The sequence below is a fragment of the Vigna umbellata genome, chromosome 8, assembly GCF_029865625.1.
Source record: "Vigna umbellata cultivar VRB3 chromosome 8, Vumbellata_1.0, whole genome shotgun sequence".
Taxonomy (NCBI): Eukaryota; Viridiplantae; Streptophyta; class Magnoliopsida; order Fabales; family Fabaceae; genus Vigna; species Vigna umbellata.
In genome coordinates, this window is record NC_142172.1 from 29,233,533 (window position 1) to 29,258,817 (window position 25,285).

The 25,285-nt window shown below is 34.5% G+C and overlaps 1 protein-coding gene across 5 annotated transcripts; it reads left to right on the top strand.

Moving 5' to 3' along the window:
• Positions 1 to 18,894: 18,894 nt before the first annotated feature.
• ESP1 (hydroxyproline-rich glycoprotein family protein) lies at positions 18,895 to 22,986 on the top strand. Of its 5 annotated transcripts, none has more exons than XM_088097675.1 (8): positions 18,895 to 19,192; positions 19,434 to 19,597; positions 19,678 to 19,755; positions 20,278 to 20,316; positions 20,396 to 20,968; positions 21,055 to 21,147; positions 22,039 to 22,224; positions 22,304 to 22,986. In XM_088097675.1, the coding sequence occupies exons 2-8, from the start codon at positions 19,505 to 19,507 to the stop codon at positions 22,427 to 22,429; spliced, it is 1,188 nt and encodes a 395-aa protein (XP_087953801.1). In that variant the 5' UTR covers positions 18,895 to 19,192; positions 19,434 to 19,504; the 3' UTR covers positions 22,430 to 22,986. The 5 variants fall into 5 exon arrangements, with proteins under 5 accessions (XP_087953801.1, XP_087953803.1, XP_047152243.2 ...); XM_088097677.1 differs by having other exon boundaries at positions 19,503 to 19,597; XM_047296287.2 differs by having other exon boundaries at positions 18,895 to 19,134; positions 19,465 to 19,597.
• The last annotated feature ends 2,299 nt before the right edge of the window (positions 22,987 to 25,285 follow it).

The following is a 25,285-nucleotide window of genomic DNA, read 5'->3' on the forward strand; positions in this document are numbered from 1 at the left end:
TATATTTAAATATTTTATTTAATATAATTTATTTTTTTGTTATTATTTTTACTTTTAATTATTTTATTTTTTGCTTTTAATATAATTATTATTATAATATAAATCATATTTTAATAATTATTAAAATATAAAATTATATTAAATAATATTTGAATTTTAAATTTAGTTATTATTAAGGTGATATAGAGTCTTTTTAACAAAAAAAAGAAGAAAAAAAATGTATTTATTAAAATTAAAAATAAAATTTTCTATAAAGTTAAAGGTGTAGGATAATGATGATATGTCAGAAGGTTAAAACTGGAATTTTTGGAGGTGCAGGATGAGATCTTGGAGGTGTAGGATGAAACACTCTTTTAATAGCCACTCTCAATTTTTATTTATTCAATATTTTTGGTGGGCTCAAACTCAAAGCCCAAACAGGTATACCTAAGCCCATAGATACTCACAAAAGAAGAAACATAAGTACGCCAAAAACCCTTGGGACGTATTTCTTCCATACTCTAAAGTGGTAGCTCAACGAAGGTTTCATCTGTGGAGCAAGTGGAGAAGATCGGCGGGCTTATGTCTCACATTTTCATTTTGAGAGTTTTTCCCTGTACCACAATGTTTTTCTCCCTGCACCATCACATCTCCAATTTACCCTTGACACACATTTAAAGTTGGCGGTTAAAAAATTTTGTTTTTTACCAATATATAAACATGCACCCCCACCCCACGGAAATGGAGAATCCGTTAACGGATCCCCATTCCCGCCTACAACCATTTTTATTTTATTTTGGTTTTTTAAACAATTATGGAGAATCAAAATGCAACCTTCACTAGGGTAACTCTACTTTTCTCTTCCTCAAACAAAACCCTTGCATTTTTCACGCTAAACACCACACGAATCTACTCATGAGCTTATGCCCTTAGTCTACTGCTACATATCCACGGTTAGCTACCTCGTAACCCAAGCATTCTCAACCCAAGAGAGACTCATATGACAATGTAACAAATACCCTCGTACCATACGAATTCTAGAATTCATTAACACAATGCCTCATACGTGTAACAACATCATATATCCATGCACCATAACCAAAACCGAGACTCATAAACACCAACCATAATGCGTGAAAAGGAACACTCAAAGAGATCAACTCACAGGATCCCAACCTCAACCAAAACAACAACCATACAATAATGGAGGGAGACGAAACGAAATTCACAAAAAGGGAGAGTAAGATGAGGAGAGTAGGAAGAAGAGAGAATGAAAAAAAATGAGATTCTGTTAGGTGTGGGGTAAGCATCACAATGAAAGAGAGAGAAGAGAAGATTAGGGTTTTAGATTAAATAAGGTAAAAGTAAAAAAAAAATTACTGAAGGTTACTTTTGGAATGAAAAGAATTAGAGAGAAGGGTGTGGTGGTGTAGGGAGAAATGTGTGGTGGTGTAGGGAGAATCACTCTTTCATTTTTAAGCATGTTTATTTCTTGCATTGTTCCAAAAACAATCATATGTAATTTATGTTACTATTGATCTAGAAGTCACCACAATAATTTTGTTAATCACGGATGAAATACTACTAAAAATAACAAATCTATTGATATATTTAAATTAATCAAATAATTTTTATCTCCAAATTTTATTTATTGACAAATATTTCTATCAAAGCCATATTCATCTATAAAATTTGTTAAAAAAAACGATAAAAAAGTCATTTGAATTGTTCGTGGTTAAATTATAATTTTTGTTATTGATGAATATTTTAGTTGATATTCATCATAATTACTAACGATCTCATTCTATTAGTAAATTTGTCAAAGATTTAGACAATAAACTTTTCATCCAATACGACGTTTTATATATATATATATATATATATATATATATATATATATATATATATATATATATATATATATATATATAAATAAATAAAAACTTGTTGGTGATGTACGTTGATAATGTTCACCGAAAATGTCAATGATCGCTGATGATGCATATGTGGAGATGATGATTGTTAGAGTTAGAGAAAGAGATAGAAGAGGAAGGAAGAAAAAAAGACCTAGAGGCAAATAAGACCCAAAAGATGAAAATGATCGGGAGGTGGTAGTGGTAACCTAACGACGATGAAAAGGAAAAAGTAGTGTTGCCAAAATGGGTTAGAACTCACGGATCAATCCGGCTCACTACGGATTTAAGTTAGGTTGAGTTTGAAAAAAATGAAATTTTTTTATACAGGACTTTTGACTCATTTAGAACCCACCTAATTTAATTTAATTATTTATTATTTTATGTAAATAAAGCGAAAAATATTTCAAGAGAGTAAAATATTATAAATTTATCCACTCAAGACTCTAATCTTATAAATGGATAAGTGACACAAAAATTATCAATATTATTAGGGCTTGGCAAAAATAACTAATTTGTACTAGTTAACTATACTATGTTATACTAAAAAAACTGATCCATTTTTACTAAAAGTTAAATATACTATTTTATGGTTATTTTTTAAAAATTGAACTTATGACATTTTCGGTTGAGAGAAATGTAATGTGGTTTTCATCCTTCTTTCATTTTCAATTTTTCAATTATTTCTAAAACTGTATTATATTTTTTATGATTTTGTTCAAATTAAATTCAAATCTCAATCTCATTAAATTAGCATTTGATTATTTTTACTGATTTTTATAATTATTTTTATTTTTATTTTTATTTAATATTTATATAATTATGATATATTTTTAATATTTGATAATTAAAAATTGCGCTTCCATCAAATTAATTATAATATTATGTTTATCTTATTTTGATTTTTATATTTTATATAAAAATTAGTTAATGTGTAAAATAATAAATAAATAGATATAATCCTAGATACAAGTACGTTACTTGAGAATGATAAAACAAACTTATTTAGTATAAAAATATAAATTAAAATAAATAAATGAATGATAAAACTTTACTCGTCTATTATATTAAAAAATATTTATTTAATATATTTTATTTAAAATATCTTTTAGAAAACCTTTCAATATTTAAAAAATATAAATATAGTTAATTATTATTTAAATTCAAAAAGTCAAAATTAAGATATTATTAATATTTCATATGTTACATTTTTTTACTATGTATAAAATACATTCATAAAATAAATAATTAACTATTTGGTATAAATCTCTAATATAATAAATCATTGTGATGATTATCTGTAACGACTTGAACTCCATTATTTACCTAGTTCGGTTAAAATTAGTACAGTTTACAATTCAATTAGTAGTTCAGTTAAGTTTATATTGTAATTTAGTACAATTCACTCCAGAGTTTGATAAAACAAAAAACAATTCAGTTCAGTTTGTCTGAACTATTTTACAATTCAGTTTAGTTTAGACAAATTAGTTTTTAGTTTAGTACAATTTTTAATAGTGCAGTGTAGTTCAGTTCCATTTGCCTACCCGTAAATATTATAAATTATTATTCACTTTTTGGGTTTGCTTTTGAATTATATTTGAGTTGTATGTTAATTTTTTACGTTGAATTGTCTTTAGAGTTTAATATCAGTTTAGAGTAAAATTATTTAAATTTGAATTACAAAAAAATAAATTGTAATTGTTTTAGATTTAAAAAAAATTGTAATAACCCATCAACCCGTAGTAAGCCGGATCGGGTTTGAATGTTTCCTGCTCACTAATAAATGAATCGGGTTGAATTAGCTCACTAATAAATGAATTTGGTGGAGAGTGATTCAATGAATTTGAGAGAAGTTGAAGATAAATTTTTTGTTGTTTATTTGAGTGAATTTTTGAGGTAAGTGAGAACGAATTTGGAAGTAAATTTTTTTAATTTGTCACATTAATCAAATTCTATACCAATTCTTACAAATTGTACTTCTAAATTCACTCTCACTTACTTCCAAAATCTACTTAAATAAACAACAAAAAATTTAATTTCAAATCCATTCAAGTGAATATGGACTAAATGACCAACTCGTGGTAGGTCAAATTAGATTGAGTTGTGTCAAATAATCCATTTTAACAATACTAGAAAAAAGATAAAAAGAAAAGAGAAAAAAGAAAATCTAATTACACATTCTACTAACCGATGTTATCGGCAAATATTTATCTACAAACATTTACCTACAAATATTTATCTACAAACATTTATCCATGAATATTTATCTATGGACATTTATTAATAATCACTTTACCAATTGATTTTCGTTCGTTTCATCTATAAAGTTAATTTACTAACATTTTTTTATTATCAACAAATTGTTTTCGTCTTTTTTTTTTATATGCTAAACTTTTCTTATTCTTTATATTTTTTAATTAAAAACTGCATAATATTTGTTCAAATTAAAACGCGTTTAAAAATTTATGATTATTTTATAAATGATAATAAAGTTTCGACAAAAAAAATAATAACCAAATTACTTATTTCAAGGTTCAACAATTTGACTTGCAAATGTAGGTATATAAGTAGTGAAGGCTTGGTAGTTACTAGTATGATAATTTAATAATTAAGGAATACATTTTCTTAATAATGTGAATCGACCTTGCAATTGTTTCAGATTAATACAATTTGGACGTGACATAATGGTAATAATGTAAGTATGGTAGAGATAATGAGTTCTTAGCAATAATTAATTAGAGCTTACCTAGATAATAAGCATTTAAGTAGAAGATTATATCTGTGCAGATAAAATGTCACGTTAAACATGAAAAAGATAATTATTAAGTGACACGTAAGATAACCTGGGTTAATTTTTTCTTCACAAAAAACCATTTACCTTACGAGATTGACCAGGTGAAGTGTTCCATCAATTGAAGTAAAATTCATTCATTTCTTTACCTTTTCTACTCAAACTCGTATAAGTTTGATTGTTTTAATTTGTATACTACGTAATAATTTAATAGAAATTTCTAATTTTAGTTTGAAAACGGAACTAAACTAAAACTTGGCAAGAAAAATACATATGCTACGTAGACAATATTGTTAAATACTCTTATTTTGTGAAATGAAAAAACAATTATAAAGATCAGTTTCATGAAATATCTGATTATAATTAAACGAAATTTGAGAAGTATGTTATTTTGCACCACACAAATTTATAGAATTTTTTTAAAGTCGAAAAGTGATTATGAACAATATTTTATCATCCTAAGTTACTTTTTATCAACCATGTATTTATCAGAATGGTAACTACCAAACCTGAATCAATGCTGGTGGTGATCGTTGTCGATCTCCTTCTCTTTGAATTCTTCATGGTCAATACTCTAGCGAACATGGAAAAAAATATTAATGGCATGAGAATAATATAGAAAGACAAATATATATATATATATATATATATATATATATATATATATATGTATTATAAATTGTGTTTTTATCAAGTGAAATATCAAATAAGAAAAGAAGATCTAAAAATATAAAACATAATTTGAAAAGTAAAACAAATATGGTACCATTACTCTTTGTTAAGAAAAATATTCTTGACCCACTTACATTTTTTTACATTTATTTAATACTATCCTTTTTTGTTTTTTATTCTTTTTTTTTTAAATTACAAAAGTTTATATTTTTATAATTATTTTATCTTTGTAACAGTGTGAAATGAATATAAAAAGTGTGTCATGAGTTATGACTTAATGGTATTTATCAGATTCTCTTGACTATTGATTGTTTCATCACATTATCTATTACATGTAACTTTTTTCATCTTATATTTTCTTTTTTTTTCTCTCCTCATCTTTCCCTCCCTCTTCTATGTTCCCTTCCTTTTTTTTCTTCTTTTTTTTCATTTCATTTTACTTTCTATATTATACCTATCACTTTCTTCCTCTTCTATATCAATTCACTCACACACAAAAATAAAATAAAATAAAGCATTTCCACTGCCTACCTTTAAATTTGGAAGTCCGTTTGTACAGAGAGGGTTTTGCATGCATCAAGAGCTGCAATGGCATAATCACTAGCTCTCACTCCCGAAATAAAGTCCGTTAATTAACAAGAAAATTCACCATGACAAACTAAAATATACATAACAACATCAATATTGGAACTTTGAACCAAACCAAGAAAAGTTAGAGAAGAAGGGTGTGAACATAATATAGCTGATGAAGCAGCAGAATGTTGGGAGAAATGGGATTGATTTCGGGAGTGAGATCCAGTGACTAAGCTAGCAGCTAAGAAAGAGAAAGTTTGGTGTGTGAAATGAATGAAGATATTGTAGAGAGGGTGAGAGGAAAATAGAAGAAGATGGTATTTATATGTAGAAGAATCGATTTGGGTGGTGAGTTGACAATAAGATATCATCTGCAAGTGTTTGAATTAGGAGAGCAGTGTCTGTCAAACAGCGAATGTGTGGTTTGAGTCTAAGTTGTGAGAGATGCATTGGTGAGATGAGAATAAAATATCAAAAGTTTGAACACGTTGTGTTCATTTTCAACATTGCTTGCCCTCAAAGTTCTCTTTCCTAAAATTTTTAATGGATAGAAGGAATAATGTTCATGCAAATGCGGGTTGGAGCGTCACGTCCCTACCTTATCATGGTACAATACGAAACATTGGTGTATGATCAGAAAACAACCAAATCTGAGGTTCTCGACATGATGAGACTTGGGCAGTTTGAACCTAGCCATAATGTTTCTGATTAATAATGACGTGTGTTAATTATGAGACATTTCTTACTAATTGATTCTTCTATATCAGCACAACTGCTTGTGATTGATTGTCAACTGTCTGAGGTTTTAATTTGCATATATAGAAATTAATTCATGTTTCATTTTGACAACAAAAAAACATTGTACCGTATAATTTACGTCAAAACTACATACCACGCACTCTTTCGCTTGCATATCTTAACTTGTGAAATAAGTCTTAACTGTAACATGTTCTCCTTCACACAATATTATTTCTGTTGGTTAAATTTTATTAAAATATTACTCAGAAAATTTGAAAATAAAAAATTATATTTTTTAATGCTTTTTTTGTGTGTGTTTATAAAAGTGTTTTAAAAGACGTATAACTTACGTTAATCCTCAGAAAAAAAAAAGATGGTCATAATAAAAACGATGGTCTACCTTCATCAATTCTAATATTCCTTTACCCATATACTTTCATTTGCAACAACAGATATATATTTATACAGAGAGAGAAAGTGTGATATATATATATATATATATATATATATATATATATATATATATATATATATATATATATATATGTTGGAAAATAAACAAAACAGAAGCTATTCTGTTACTGTGTGTGCAGTTGTGTATAAATATACTTTGTATCATTCATTTCAAGAAAAATAAAAAGTTTTGAAAGTTATACAGTATACCTGTGAGTGTGTGCTTTCTTTTGATCGGTCTGAAATCCTGAGTGGTGGTGCTCCGCCGTGTGTGTGTGGTGGTGATCAGGCAAAGGGGTTGAAACCCTAGCAGAGCTCGGTGACCTTCGTTCTCTCTGATTCTCATTTTCTCTTTCCACGTTTTGTCTCTCTCTCACTCTCACGTGCTCACATTACATTTAAAAGTGAATGTAATATCTAAGTGTGGGAAGTGACACTTCTGCCCTTTATTCTAACATGGTATCAAGAGCTTAGGTTCCTGTCCTGAGGTGTGTGAAAAGTGAGTATTGTATTCTGGAGGTGTGTGTATCCAGAACTGCAGAAAAGGAGGTTTCTTTGACTGGGTTTAGATCAAAGATTCAGAAAGAGAGTAGCAAGAAAGGATGGCTGGAATAGGAGGAATTCAGGGGTCATTACCTGTGTTTGATGGCAAGAATTTTGCAGATTGGAGGATCAAGATGTGGGCTGTGTTTGGCTTTCAGGATGTGTTGGAAATCATTGAAGATGGAGTGCCTGTGTTGAGTGAAAAGGCAACCCAAGAACAGAAGAAAGAACACAAGATACTGGAGAAACTGGACAACAAGGCCAGGTTCTTGATGTATCAATGTGTAAGTCAGAAAATTTTCAACAAAATCTCTAATGCAGCCACTGCAAAGGAGATTTGGGGAATGCTGATGAAAACCTACGGTGATGGAGATAGAAATGCAAAGGTTAAACTGCAAGCTTTAAGAAGGAAATTTGAAACTCTGATCATGGAGGAAAGTGAAACCGTGGCTGAGTATTTTGATAAAGTCCAGGAGTTGGTGAATAAAATGAGAGCTTGTGGTGAAAAGGTAACTGATGAGTACATAGTAGATAAAGTTCTCAGAACCCTAACTCCCAGATTTGACTATGTGGTGACTGCTATTGAAGAAACCCGTAGAAGAGAGGATATTGACAGTGAGGAATTACTGCATTCACTAGAGGCTCATGAGTTACGTCTCAATGAACGCAGGCAATGTCAGGAGCAGGCCCTGCAGGCCAGATCACAATGGAGAGGTAAAAAGGGGTTCAAGAAAGGCGAAAAAGGAGGAAAGAAAGGAAAAGATTATGTGGATCAGCAAGGAGAAGAATCCACTGAATCTGGAAAAGAGAAGAAAGCAAAGAATGCTGATGAAGAATGGAAATTTGATAAGAAAAAGGTGAAGTGCTATAACTGCCAGAAGCTGGGTCACTATGCAAAGGAGTGCTGGAAGGGTGAAGGGGCCAAGAATAAACCTAAGAGGGCTAATCTGGTCCAAGAAGAATCAGATTCAGAGGCAGTAATTTTGATGGCCTATGATGATGAGAAGCAACCAGAAAGCACTGTGTGGTATCTTGACTCTGGCTGCTCAACTCACATGACTGGGAGAAAAGACTGGTTTTTGAGAGTACAGAGAGTGAAGAATAGAAGGATCAAATTTGCTGATAACAGCAGTTTAGAGGCAGAATGCTCTGACAGAGTAGCTTTGAGGGGTGAAGATGGTAGAGAAGTGGTTATTGAAGAGGTACTATATGTACCTGGGTTAAAGACTAATTTACTTAGTCTTGGACAACTGCTTCAAAAAGGCTATGTGATGAAGATGGAAAACAATGGCCTGAGTATCTTCAACCAAGATGGAAAAAAGGTGATACAGACTGAACTTTCCCAGAACAGAACGTTTAAATTGGTGATGGAGGCAGTAAACCATCACTGTTTTACTGCAGCAGAAGAGGAAAATGAGTGGCTGTGGCACCTCAGATTTGGACATCTGAATTTTAAAGACCTATCAATGCTAAGTCAGAAGAATTTGGTGACTGGTTTATCAAAGATAGACGTACCAAGAACTATTTGCAGGGAATGTGTCCAATGCAAACAGACTCGTGGCAGTTTTCAAAGGTTTTTACCCCAGAAATCTGCAGAGAAAATAGGAGTGGTGTACTCGGATGTTTGTGGCCCTATGCAAGTAGAGACACCTGGTGGCAGCAGGTACTTTCTACTATTTTTAGATGACTGGACCAGAAAATGTTGGGTTTATCTCTTAAAGAGAAAAGGGGAAGTACTGCAACATTTTCAGCAGTTCAAAAATATGGTTGAAAGGCAGAGTGGGAACAAATTGAAGACACTGAGAACAGATGGAGGAGGAGAGTACATCTCCACTGATTTTAGTGACTATTGTGGAAAAGAAGAGATTGTTCATGAGGTTACTCCCCCTACACGCCTCAACACAATGGGGCAGCAGAGAGGAAAAATAGAACAATTCTAAACATGGTAAGGTGCATGCTGAAAAGCAAGGGGCTACCTAGTTTCTTATGGGGTGAGGCTGTGTTGACAGCCACCTATGTATTAAATTTTTCTCCAACAAAGAGACTTAATGATGTCACACCAGAGGAAGCTTGGTCTGGAGTGAAGCCAGATGTGAAGCATCTGAAAGTGTTTGGGTCCCTATGCTACAAACATGTCCCAGAACAGTTGAGAAAAAAGCTGGATGATAGAGGAATTCCACTAGTGATGATTGGGTATCATGTTACAGGAGGATACAAATTGTATGATCCTGTAACAGGTACTGCTTCAGTCAGCAGGGATGTAAAAATTGATGAAACTGGAGAATGACAGTGGGAAGATAAAGGAAAAGAGAGCCCAACCATTGTGTTGGAGAGTGAACCTGCAGCAAAATTGGAAGCATGCAGGAGGGAGGAGAGTGTTAGGGGTCCTCTCGGGTTACTCAATTGCCAACCCATTTGAGAGACTATGACCTAGCATATGAGGCAACTATCTCATCAGAAGGTAACTTTGTTCACTTTGCCTTAATAGCAGAAGCAGAACCAGTTAACTTTGAGGAGGCTGTGAAGGATGAGAGATGGAACAAGGCTATGCAGGAAGAAATTGGGTCAATTGTGAAAAACCAGACTTGGGAGCTGACAGAATTGCCTCCTAACAAGAGACCCATAGCTCTAAAATGGGTTTATAAGTCTAAAATAAATCCTAAAGGGGTTGTGACTAGATACAAAGCCAGGTTAGTGGCTAAAGGATTTTTACAGCAAGCTGGAATTGACTATGGAGAGGTGTTTGCACCTGTGGCCAGATTGGAGACAGTGAGACTGGTAGTCTCAATGGCTGTACAAAACAACTGGGCTTTACATCAATTAGATGTAAAGTCTGCCTTTTTGAATGGAGACCTGGAAGAGGAAGTTTATGTGGTTCAACCTCAAGGTTTTGAAGATAAAAGGCACATTTACAAGGTGTATAAGTTGAAGAAGGCCTTATATGGGCTCAAGTAGGCTCCAAGGGCCTGGAACCAGAAGATAGATGGATTCATGAGCAGCATTGGCTTTGAAAAATGTGTGTCTGAACATGGGGTATACGTTCAGTGTTATGAGAAGAAGGACAAGAAGGATATGGTAATTGTGTGCCTGTATGTAGATGATATGCTGATTACAGGCAGCAGTGATGAGAGAATTAACAAGTTCAAAGCTCAGATGCTACATGAGTTTGAGATGAGTGATTTGGGTAAACTGAGTTACTTTCTTAGGATTGAATTTACTACAACTGATACAGGTATGATGATGCATCAGTCTAGATACATTACAGACATGTTAACTAAGTTTAACATGGATCAATGCAACTCTGCTACTACTCCAGCAGAGGTGGGCATAAAACTGGAGAAAGATCCCGAGGAAGAAGCTGTTGACCCGACTGAGTATAGAAGAATGGTTGGAAGCCTAAGGTACTTGTGTAATACAAGACCTGATATTAGCTACAGTGTGGGATTGGTCAGCAGATTTATGCAAAACCCCAGAGTGTCTCATCTAAATGCTGTAAAAAGGATTCTAAGGTATCTAAAAGGTACCATTGAATATGGAATTTTGCTGCCTAAACATGGATCAGGAGGAGAGGTAAGAGTAATTGCTTACTCTGACTCGGATTGGTGTGGAGACAAGGGTGATAGGAAGAGTACAGCAGGGTATGTTTTTTTCTTTGATGGGGCACCTATTTCCTGGAGCTCTACAAAGGAACCTGTTGTAGCTCTGTCCTCATGTGAAGCAGAGTACATTGCAGCATGTGAAGCCACTTGTCAGGCAGCCTGGCTTGACTCACTGATGAAGGAGTTAAAAATTGAAGGGAGAGGGAAGGTCAAACTGCTTGTTGACAACAAGTCAGCCATTGACCTGACTAAACATCCTACTTCGCATGGTAGGAGCAAACACATTGAGACACGATTTCATTTTATCAGAGAGCAAGTCAGCAAGAAGAAGCTAGAGGTGGTGTTCTGCAGATCTGAAGACCAGATTGCAGACATTCTTACCAAAGCACTGAAAGGGGAACGCTTTCTAAAACTTAGAAAGCAGATCGGAGTAGAAAAATTGAAGATTTCACCGATCAATCGGTGAAATGGGTTGAAAATTTTAGTTTTTCTTCAGAATCATGTTATCTTTACCGTTTTGTTTAGGAGGAGTGTTGGAAAATAAACAAAACAGAAGCTATTCTGTTACTGTGTGTGCAGTTGTGTATAAATATACTTTGTATCATTCATTTCAAGAAAAATAAAAAGTTTTGAAAGTTATACAGTATACTTGTGAGTGTGTGCTTTCTTTTGATCGGTCTGAAATCCTGAGTGGTGGTGCTCCGCCGTGTGTGTGTGGTGGTGATCAGGCAAAGGGGCTGAAACCCTAGCAGAGCTCGGTGACCTTCATTCTCTCTGATTCTCATTTTCTCTTTCCACGTTTTGTCTCTCTCTCACTCTCACGTGCTCACATTACATTTAAAAGTGAATGTAATATCTGAGTGTGGGAAGTGACACTTCTGCCCTTTATTCTAACAATATATATATATATATATATATATATATATATATATATATATATATATACACACACACACACACACACACACCGTACGATCTCTCGCACATCTAGGCCGACCGTCCAGGGTCGACCGAACGATTCTCCTAAAGTCGACTCTCTCAGGTCTGACTGAACAGCTCTCCCAAGTCTGACTCTTCCAAAGGTCGATATACTGTATGGTCCTCCCGACCCTGTGAGTCGAACGGTTCTATCCAGGCCGACCACCCATGTCGGTCGCTGACCATCCCGCCCGACTAAGTGCTAGGTCGACCACATGGTAGGTTACAAACGATAATAGCTTATTAAAGCCCCTAATGAAGATTAAGGCGTGATTGAGCCGCCATTAGACCGACGACATGTAAAAGTTCATTACAACCCGTATAAATAAGAGTCCCAGGTATGATTTCTAGGCAGACTGCACACACTGCACATTATGCACTACTTGCATCACTTATTATAATCGTTCGGTCACTTTACTGACTTGAGCGTCGGAGCACCTTTAATAGGTACGCCCCCGTCCGGCTTGGAGAAGGAGGGAGAGCGAGTTACTTCCGACCAGGCCTCAACACTCGTCCGCTACAAGAACTGTCTGTCCGCTTCAACGTTCATCCAGCTCCCAACGTCCGTCCGCTTGGAGCTACGTTCGACAAGTCTCCGACACCCGTTCGTTTGGAGCAAGGTTCGCCCGGTATTCAACCCAGTGCATGGAGCATCGTCCGTTCGCCCTGAGCCCTTCCGTCCGATCTTCAAACTGCTTCGTTTGTCCGATCTGTAAGGTTCGCCAGTCTTCGGTACAATCAGCAGTGTTTTAGCATAGTTCCACTAAACCCGACTGAAACAATATATATATATATATATATATATATATATATATATATATATATATATATATATATATATATTGGAAATTATTAGGAGATTTTGAAAATTAGAGAAATATGAAATATATGAGAGATAGAAAAGATATATTGTATAAAGGGACTTATTTTATTTTATTAACGTATTTTATGTATAAAGTAAAACTTAACATAATATTAAATATAAAATATTTATAATATTTCTAAATATTTATAATATTTCAATATTAATTTTCTAAATTTTCTAAAAGTGAAAGATATTTTTTAAACTGGAATAATTCTTAACAACTAATTTTAATTAAAAAAACATAAATATGTTCAACATTCTTATTTGTTTAACATAAATTTTACTTCTTTTAGTGTTTGATTTTTTCATTTCTTTTGTTTGTAATTTTTTATGTTCTCTTTCTTTTATCAAATCACATCTTTGTTTAATTTGACATTCTTGATTGTTTTTTCTTTTATTAGCATCATTTTCATTTTCTTGGTTAACTGTGGATTTCATGCCACTAACATTCAATTAGACCTTGAATGTTAGAATGTTGGTCTTCATCTTTTTTAAAGTCAAACATTTTTCAGAGACATTAATTTTTTTTAATTTTGATAATTCTTTTATATTTTTTTCATTTGTAGTCAATTCTTCTCTCACTAAATCCAAAACAATTTTTTGATCTTTTATATGAACTTTGAACACTTCTAGATTGTTAGCATATTTGATCACATAATATTTGTTTTCAAAGCAGACCTTGTAACCTTTCTTTTAATATTTTAGCAACGCTTAACATATTTTGAATAATCTTAACATATTTTGATTAATCTTAGAATAAGACATAAAAATTAATTTGATACTTGAATGAGTTTTAATTAAAATTGTTCATGTACCTTTCACATCAAGTTATTCTCCATTCCCAATTTTTACTTTGATAATATTTAATTTGTTGAGCTCCTTGAAAATTTTTCGATCGAATCATGTGGTTCATACAACCACCATCTATAATCCAATTTTTGTATATTTGTTGGTTGTAACACATAATGTTGCAAGGAATAGTTTCTCCTCTTATTTATCCTTCTACAAGCTTTACATTTTTTTGAGGATCTTAGGATTTTCATACCATGTTCATAGCATTTGTAACATTTTACATCCAGAAGTCGTCGGTAATGACCTATTACCGACGGCTTCGCGACGATCAGATTACCGTCGATAAGTCCTTTGTCGCTAACCATTACCGATGACCTTTGTCATTCGGTAATTACCAAAGGGTAAAAGCCTTCGATAATTATCGAAGGACAATAGCCTTCGGTAAATCCTTCGGTAAGATCCATGCAAAACTAAGTCATTTGTATTTGTTATCCAACCAAACAAACCTGCATAAAATATTCACAGCACAGATAGACCTGCATAACATTTTCAAACCACAGACAGACCTCCATAATATGCATCCCAAAATCATCCAATCATTGATGACAAAAACAACTTTATAACATCATTTGTATTCTTCAAATTTAAGAACTTCTATTTATAAATGAAACACGAAACATAAAACAATATCATCTAGACATGAAACATAATGTTCTAACATCCAAATGTTCTAACAACTATGTTCAATAACAAAATAAAACTAATAATCTATATAGTCATCATCAGAATGATCTTCATCATCCTGCTACTTTGTAGATGGCTGGACTGGTGTGGGCTAGATTGATGTGAGTTGGACTGATGTGGGCTGCTGAGGGACGGTGGGTGACAGGGAGGGTCGTGGCTAGGTCGGAGGGATGGTGGAATGAATGTCTGAAGCATCAGGAAACGCTCTCATGACTAGGGACTTGAAGTTTGTAAACTCGTTTCTCAAGTCACTATATTCTTCTCTCAAATCACGATTTTCCTGGTCACGTTGTTGTAGTAGTTGTGTCAAGCGCTCAATGGCTTTGTCAGTAGTAGTGGTGGAAGAAGAAGGTTGGTGCTTCAGAGTACCTCCTCTTGAATTTTCTTTATCAAAAGGAGGGGCCAGCATGTTTATTTATCAAATCGTTGCATGGCTATTAGCTTTTAGAAAGATCAATCAGGAGCAAAATAAAGCAAGGGAAACAAAATAAGAAATCATTTACCTACCTAGAAATGATGAAGTCTTCGACACTTGAGTGTAGTCCTTCAACAATGAGACTTTTGCAACCAGCTTTAACCCATTGTGTTCGAAGCTTCCAAATGTTTTGTGCCCCTGATCGAAACCCCAAAACCTTGTACAATAATAAACAATTTTAATTAGCAAAACACAACAACAACAACAAAAGATTATTCATCAAACACTCTGTTACCAAGAATAGGGGCTCAACTTAAAAGCATTTAAAAATAAATTTGTTGCACCAACTAAAACATAATCTAACTTAAATTGGTTGGGACAAAGTAAAACCAATGATCAATTTCCTCTCCCAATCAACTATGTGCCTATTAACGACAATCATCATCATGCATCATATTTAATCCAAAACTGGTCTTATCCATCCACAAGCCTAATTACTCCAAACAGATCACCTCGTGCACAACTATGCCACCACAACAGATATATATATATATATATATATATATATATACACACACACACACACACATACACACACACCTATTTAACAATGAATCAAGTAGGTGGCATTCAAGAATAAGCAAGAATTCAATGATACTAATGCATTCAGAAACAGAATTTGCAAATTGACTTAAACCAAGATTTGGAAACAGGACTGCAGTAATCAATTTAAAGCTTACAATGAATGTGGGAGCAACTTTCTCTCTTGATTTCACTCCAACTTAAACGTTCACAATTTTCAATTCCTTGATCAAGCAAATTCTTAATTCTGCACAAATAACATTCAACAAAATTGTTAGACTAAAAACTAAATTTTATCTCTCAATTTACCAAAGAAAATAGGCCAAGTCAGCCTCATAAAGCTCTCACAATATCAAAACTATTAGAAACAACAATTCAAGTATCTCACACCTACTTATCTCCCATTTCAAGTCTATCATTATCTAGCAGAATGAGTACACTTGGTGAGTCCAATTTATAGAATGTAGATAAAACATTCACAAACTATATAGTTATAATGTTTCCAAATTCTGCATGATATTATTATAGGTTACTATGTTTGATACTAAATTTTGTTCATAGTCATTATAATGTTGTACAAGATTGATTAAGTTATTCTAATTATTATAATGTTGATAATTCAACATGAGAGAAATCTCCACATTATAATCTATCTATAATAGGAACAATCATATGATATAAGTACTCTTGAAACCTGATTGAACATAATTAAGGCATGGAAAAAAGGAATAGGGCAATATAAGAAAGCAACAAGCAATGACCCGAGTAATGTTGTGACGGATGAAATCTGCTAAGCTTTTTTTTTCACTTTTAGACCTACGTCTACAAGAGTCAATAAAGTTTCTAAGAACATCATATGAGCAATATATACATCAATGCTTAATTCAATCACAACACCAACCACAATGCAATTACACCAATGCCTAATTCATTACTTTTGTTAATCTTTGTTTCAGTGAATTTCAAGTTCAGAGCACACCTCTTTCATTTATCATAATCAGTTTCAAACCATTCATAATCAAGTTTGTCAAACCTCACACTATACAAAATGATAAAACTCCAATCGACAGAACCTCAAACTCAAAATGAACATTCACAACATTTTAGAACAACGTCAAATTCAGGAAACAAGAATCAAAATAAAATGACAAAGTACATCACATCATGCAAATTCAATTTAGCCTTTATAGCAAAATAAAATGACAGAGCACATCAAATTCACCACGACTTTGCAGCACCAACCCATACCTTGGGCTTTGCTTTCCTTGCCTAGTCACGTTTGCTCCCAAGACTCTATTCCTCCCTTCCCCGCTGCAATTCCAATTCCTTCTCAACCTAACCTTATGTTTTTTGGAATGGAAGTGAATTAAGGGTTTTCATTATACATTTGCACACTGTTCATTCACACAGAAGGACCTTACCTCGTCACAAACCCCCTACATTGGCCTCACCCCGGATAGTGGAAGCCCTGGTCAGGCCGCCACAACACCGTCGTCACGTCGCCACAGCACCGGCGTCACACCACGACAACATCGTCGTCAGGTTGCCACAACACCGTCGTAACGCCACGACAACAACCTCGTCAACAAACACCTTCGAACAGCCCCCTCGCAACAATGTAATCCGTCAACCACCACCCTCTTCACCAGCACTATCCTGACGTCGACACAACGATTGCAGAAAAAAGGGGTTAACAATTTCCATTATTACCTAAAGGAAAGAATATCACTCAATAGGCAGAGAAGGTTGAAGAGAATGGTGAAAATTGATGTGGAAGGCCCACTCCTATTTATAGCCAACCACCCTTCTGCCCTTGAGTGATATCAACCGTTAGATCCAGCGATATTCCACGACCTAGATCACGCGACCTTGCGCATTTTACCAGGCACAAATCGCAAAGCGTTTCGCGCCTCTTTTCCAACGATCATTTTATACAATAGGATGAACAACCTCGAACACCACTAATACACCCCAGACCAAATAGTTGTAGTCGCATCTCACAAACCTCTTTGTTAGTTATTCCAAGCCCAGGCTTGGGGGATCGATGTACCGTATGACCTTTCGATCAGTAGTTGACTGGGTAGTCAACTTCCTCATACCCTTAGTTAGCTCTTGGAAATCGGACGACCCTTACTAGAGAGTTAGTGACTGATCGGTAAGGCACCGAATGATTGTTCAGGGTTGTAAATTAAGCACATTTATAGGTAAAGTATGTTTATCAACTATTGAGTCGTAATTAGATGATGTTAATTGAAAGTTCATTCTTAAACTTATAATACAGGTTTAAGATAAGGAGGTAGGTGATCACATTTATTGCACTATTGAGAATTAACTCTAATCACAAAACGGTCATCTACTAACTTAAACATCAGAGTACCTTTTTGTAGGTAACCCCGTATGGTATAAGGAGTATTGGATTAAAAACTTGGATTGTTGAAAAAACTTAGAGATTGTTTAGAGTTTGATACTAAAGATAGTTGATCTTAACCTCACTACCAAAACAGTAAAAATAATTTCTTTTTTATAAATCTTATATATCTACGTTATCTGGTTTGGATATTATTCTAATAATGAATTAGTTATTTTCCTAAACTTCCAATCATAATTTCAAATTAAAAACATAAAAAATTTGTATATCAATATATAAAAATATATAAAAGAGATTATACTACATATTTCATATTTCTATTTCACTATATTATATTTTAAAATTAAAAAGAAATAATATATATATATATATATATATTATATTTCAAATTACTTAAATTGTATTTTAAAATTAAAAATTGTATTTAAAACATAAAAATAAATTAATGTTATTAAATTAAACTAACTATATTTATTTATAAAGGTTGGATATCAAATTGTATTAAAATTTAATTAAATGATAAATTCTAATTTTACGTTTCAAGGAATAAAATCATATTAATTTCTATTATTTTTCTTTTATACATAGTATAAAATGGTACTTTTGTTTTCTAATAAATTATAATTATAGCATGGTTTGTATATTTGAAAGTTTAATTCTTATAGTTTTAATGAATATTTAATGAGATAAAATACCAATTTATTTTTAAATCTTGAAATTTTTATTAATAATATATTATGTTGGTTTAAATTTTGCCATAGATTTTGAATTAGACATGTGTACTTATCCTATTTAGATTTTAATATCTAATGCGAATTCAAATGTGTTGTTTGAAAAGGAAATGTATGAAACCTACCATTTTAATTGAGAATAAAACGACGCCGGTTTTGACGTTTGATCGTGTAAACATGAAAACCTAATTAGTTCCTTCTTCCTTTCTGTTGTCGTTGCGACTCATTAATCCCCTCAAGGCCACCGTCACCGTCGCGTCGTCGATCCCCTTACGCCCTGATTCCGGCAACCGCCATCACCGTTTCTCCTCGTCGCCGGAGGTAGTCGGTCCTCCTGGTGTTTCTCTCCTCTGTTCGCAGAATCGTCGAATCGCATAGCGGGTCCGTCCTCTTCATGCGTATGTCTTTAATTGCGACCTAGTACGAATTTAATATCAGTAGCAACAAGTGTTACAGGTACTTGTTAAATTAATATAAAAATTCAAAGTTTGTTCATCATGTTATAATTCTTAACCTAGAGCACTAGGGCAAACGGCAACCCAAATAATGTATTCTGAGATATATGTAAGAACTCAGAATCTGCTTTTTGCAAAACAAAAGGGCTTATCAAAATGGCTCTGTAATTGCTTCTTATGGCATTCTCCACTTTTCTAGACTATGTATCAAAACTTATTTTTGATAATGGTGGTTTATTTAGACGAAGAATTGAACAATTATTTTTAATCAAGGCTAATTGGCCCCGGTGGTTTGCGGCATTTTGGTGAAGCAATGGCTGGAAAACAGGGTGGCGGCGAGGACTTGTCGGTTAACCTAGCTGGAATGTCGAAGAACCAGCTCTACGATATCGTGTCTCAGATGAAGGTGCATATATCTCTTCTTCATCTTCTTCTTCAGTCATGGAGAACACCATGCTAACCGTTTTGTTTGTTGTCGTCCCTCAGAGTCTGATAGAACAGAACCAGCAACAGGCCAGGCAGATCCTAATCCAAAACCCTACGTTGACCAAAGCGCTTTTCCAGGTTCTTAGGGTTTCTGAATGTCTTGCTTTTATTTTTCTCTTTTTGTTGCTTCACTGAATGCTTCGAATTTCACACATATAACTTCTAAACATGAGTTCATTTCATTTACCAAGGCACGTCTGTATTTGATACTTATTAGTTAGGTAAGGTCATGCAGTTATTTTCTGGTGATTTACATGAGATATTTTCCCTAATGTTTTGTCATCATCAAGTCGTAATTTTTCATGTACGTGTGTCAGTGTATCTATTACTTGGACTTCATTTGAATTATATTCAGAACAATCAGATTTGTATTTGTTTGTTTTAGAACTGTTCTAGTTGTGGTCTCACTGAAGCATTAATATCTGCAAGTGTAGGAGAATCAACTTATTTGTTTCTGGGGCAGTTCGGAATTCTTTAATGAAAACAGTAGTCGTGTCTTTTTTATTTGGAGTTATTGTTCAGTAACCGTAGTATTCAATTGAGGGTCTTCGGCTACTCAAAGCTCTTTGACATTTTTGTCTATTTTGTTTGTTCAATCAGGCCCAAATTATGCTTGGAATGGTGCAAGCTCCTCAAGTGGTATGCACTTACTTTCTTTTGATGTGGTCACTACCATCCCTCGATAGAATTTTGGATGATAAATTTTGTTTGTTTCTAGGTTCCAAAAGTCCAGCCAATGGTTTTGCAGAACAATCAGCAGTCAGTACAACCAGTACAACAACCAAATACTCAGCCTGCTCCATTATTGCCCGGGCATGGTGGGGCACAGGATCAAGCAGGTGTATCTCAAACACAGACTCCTCTGAGGAAACACCATAATCAATCTTCAGTGCCGGTTTCATCTGCTGTTCCTGCAATGAGTCATCAATCTCAGCCCATTTCTGCACATTCTTTGCCAATGCCACAACAGCCTAAAGGACATCTTGCTCCCCAAGTGGCTCTTGCATCGCTTCCACAATCATCACAACTTCCAAACATACCTCCTCCTTCACTTCATTCATTGTCACAACCTCTTCATCCTACTCAAATGCCAACTGCTTCCAGTCAGTTACAGCAACCATTGCAGTCACCTGGATTTCCCCATATACCTATGCAACAACAACTGCCACCGCAGATTAGACCACCACCTGCAGTGCCAACCTTCCATCCCCAATATCCCCCCCAAATGGGTGCAAACTTAGGTTTTCAACATGCTGGTGCATCTCACAACCTTTCACAGTCTATGTTTCATGTAAGATGATGAGCTTCAGTTAACAATTCATAATTGAATGAGATGTTTCATGTAAGTTGAATATTGTTTATTGATTAAATTTTCAGCCAGGTTCAAAACCCACTGCTAGTGTTGGATCTGCATTCCCACAGGGTCAGACACAACTTCCAAGTCAAAAATCATCTCAGCCACCTTATCAGGTATGTTGAGGTTTCCTGATGATTAAGACTTAAAGACTGCGTTTTGGCACCTTGAATTGTGAGGGGGAACAACTAGGCACTAGTGCACCTGCATTATTGGTTTGTGTAGGGCTTTCTATTACTATTATGAATGTATGATTCCTTGCTTCATTGAATAGTTAATCCTAACTTGTCTGCATTAAAGCTTAGTCTTTTGTTTTAAATATAGGCCTTCCCCCCCTAAGTTATTAGTCATTAAACTATCTGCTAGTTTTAATGAATAGCACTGTTTCTCCCATGCTGTCTTATAGACTAGCTTTTACATCAGAAAAATTATATTTTTATTTTTATTGGCTACATTTAGAAGTGTTATTGAAGGGAAATGGAATGAGAAGTTTGTGATTTCTAATAAGCATTCTTTAATTTAACAATCAAAGAAATAAAATAACAAATTATGTTAAACTAAATTTGCAAATTTTTTTGTTTATTTTTGAATTATAATTTAAATAAATAAAATGTTCCCTGTCTTTATTTTCTCTTCAATATTCAACTTCTAAAGATACCCTTAAAAAGAATATATTTGACAATCGAATTATGGTGGTAATGGTAGAACAGGAAAGTAGTTCGTTTGTTTTCTATCCTAGTTTTCTCATACAATTGTTTCTAGAACAACTATTTTTTATTTGGAGTTAGAAGATTTTCCACACTTGAAACGTTTTTTTTTTCAGATATCATTTCTTTTTCCTGCCATTTTTAGCCTTCTCTGTACATAACTGATAATATTTATCGTTGCTTCATTCGAAGGTACTTAATCAGCTTGGTTAATTGATTAACGCGCTGGCATTTCACCTAATCGTAAATTTATTTTGGTTATTTGATTATAAGAAAGTGAATCTATATTTATTTTGTTAGGTTGGGAATATGCCTTTAGGGCCTGATTTTGGCAATCAAGCTGGAAATGCTATGCAAGTTGACAGAGGGTCTTCTTTGATACCTGGTCCCTCAGATAACCTAGCACATCTTTCTGGTCCCCCTGGACCTCCATATGTAGTTTCTGGTCCGATGGGTGCTGCTAATCAGGCTCTTCGACCTCCTGCGGTAGTTGTTTTGAATTACAGTTTAGTTTGTGTAGATATTTCTGCTCAGTCTGTTGATATTCTTTTCTTGGTACATTCAGTTGACACCAGAGATGGAGAAAGCTCTGCTTCAACAGGTCATGAGCCTCACACCAGAGCAGATAAATCTCCTGCCTCCAGAGCAAAGAAACCAAGTGCTGCAGCTACAGCAGATGTTGCGTCATTGATGCAATTCGCACGGTGAAAGTTAGGCAACCTTCGATCCTTCCAGTTTGGCAGAGATTGTTGTCTTATATCCAAACTGACTGGCTGCTAAGTTTTGTAGAAATTAATACAAGTTCATGTAACAAATTAGAGACCATAGTATTCTTTTCTTCTGGAATTGGGCTCCAGTTAAATATCAGCCGTTTGTTGGTGGGTCTATTTGCAAAACCTCTCCCCGTGTTCCGCATTTATTGTTAATTTCACTTGCCCTGTTTTACCGGTTATCTAAATCTATTATGCATGTCTATCTGTATATATACTATAAAATGATGGAAGGATTCACACATTTCCTGGTGGATGCACCATGGTTGGCTAGTTTTATGGAGCTTATGGACGCAGAGAATTGGGTTACTGTCATTAACACCCTCAGCATAGGAACACGTCTTTTTGTTTTCACATTTCTTTGATGTGTCAGCCTTGTAAGTCTTGGGTTTGGTACTTCATGGGCTAAATTTTAGCCTTCTCATCGTTGATGTATTGTTTTGCTTATTAAAAACACATTTTCTCTTGTTGCAACCAATGACTCGTCTATTTTATTCATTTATATATAGAAAATTATGAAATAATTATGTGGATGTTACAAGCTAGGCATTGCGGAAGATGCAGAGTGACAGATATAACTGGACAAAGACGGGATAAGTAGTGACGCCTGGCTTTGGTTTGCTTCGCATTGTAAAAACGATAGACAGTCAAATTCTTAAAATGTTTTTTCTGAGCAATAGAATCAGGTACAAAACTATGTTTCCAATTGAAGTTAAGTATTAAACAACCTTTTATTCATTAGTAGTGGTTTGAGCAATACTAAAGCAAATTTCATAGCAGTTTTGTTTCACGAGTAATATTCCTTAGGTTGGTCTCCAAATTTAACTCAACTATAATTTCAAATTATTTTGTATTGTTAGGTGACAGCATATCATAATTGTTACAAGCTGAGTAACATTTTCCCTCATGAAGTTTCCTGTGTTCTGGTCTTCGTCCTTACTAGGAGTTTTATAATTAATATTAGTCCAAATAAAATTTCCCTTGTTGGCTATATATATATATATATTCTGTTGAAAGGAACGCCCATGGAAGAATAAGGGAAAAGAGGAAGGACTAAGAGGAGGCGGTGGTGGAGGAGGAAGAAGGGGGAGAAGGGTATGTTGGTGGAAGAGGGTGGAGATGAAAGAAGTTAAGAGCAAATAATTTCACAATTCTATGAGGGTACACTTTACGAAGGTGCAGGTTAAAAGGGTTAAAAATGTAATGTACGGAGATGTAGGAAGAAGTTAAAAATATATAGATGACCAAAGAAATTTCTATGGTAAATGAGAAAAAACGAAATAAGATAAACATTTGGTGTATTGTTTTTTTGTTTTGTTTTGTTTTGTTTTTTATCAGAAAGATTTGGTGTATTGTGAACCATGGTGACACTAGCCTTTTTTACTAGTTAAGAATTTTAATTTTAAGTTTGGGGTTGCTTTTTACAGTTATCTTTACACCCCTATTTGAACATTATAACTATCCTTTGCATATTTGAAGTTAAATTAGCGTACAGTTAAGGATTTTTTTAAGAATCAAATACCACTTCAGTTAAATTTGTTGTTTTTAAAATTGAAAATACAATTTTAGTTAAATTTATTTTAAAAACTTAATCAGTTTAATTATAATAATATAACTAAAAAAGTTGTATACAAGTTCAAGGTAAGACAATTTTCATATTTTGTACGACTTTATCATGATAATTGTACTATACGGATCAGACGGTTCAAAGAGGACAACGCTGAATCAACCTAACCGGACGGGGACTAAGATTGGCAGGTAGGTTCTTTGGGTTATTAAGACCATGATTAACTTTTCACTAACCTCAAGCCCATGGCGAAAACTATAAATACAGGTCAAAGGTAAGTGGTAGATAGGTTACATTTACTGCACATTATTATTGTTCTATTGAATTGTCGAACGATTCGTATACTGACTTTGCCATCGGAGGATCTTTGACAGATTCTCTGCCGGATGGAAGAGCAAGACAACGGAGTTTGGAGCGAGATCAGACGACAAGAAGGCAAATTGTGAAGGAGCGTGGTGACTCAACCCCATAACCAAAACATTTTGGCGCCCACCGTGGGGCCGAGTTACTTGTAAAACCCAATGCTAACCACGAGAAACATGAGCATTGACGACCTAGTGGAGATGATCCGGATGCTACAACAAAAGATGGAGGAGATGCAGCAGTGCCATGAGGCGGAATTCATAGCCGTCAGGGTTGAATGTTCGACGCGGATTGCCCGAGAGGGGGCAAGAGAGAAAGGGAAAGGAGAACTGGCTAAGGAACACGGCAAGGCCGTACTGGAAGATCAAGCCGAACACAGTAGTGGGCCGGACAAAACGTGGAAACCCACAGAATCGGAGGTCGATGGAAGCAAAGTCAAATCAGTACACACGGAGAGTGTCGCGGGGGACAAGCAATTGGTAGTAAGAATCGAGACCTCGTCAACATTACTCCCCTTCGTTTAGGAAATCATGGATGTCCAGATATTAGAGCAGTTCATCCCGCCACAGTTTAATATATACGACGGGACGACGGACCCGAAGGCCCACATCAAGACCTTTTCGAACACAATGGCGTTTCGAACGGGCAACGACGCCATCTGGTGCCGAGCGTTTTCCTTATCATTGGAGGGGGAGGCGCTTAAGTGGTTTAACTCACTTCCTCCCAACTCCATCGAGAATTTTGCTGAACTGCAGTGTATGTTCAATCGTCAGTTCGTTGGCAGTAGCACTCAGGACTTGACCATTTTCGAGTTGGTCACCCTGAAACAGGGAAAGGAAGAAACTTT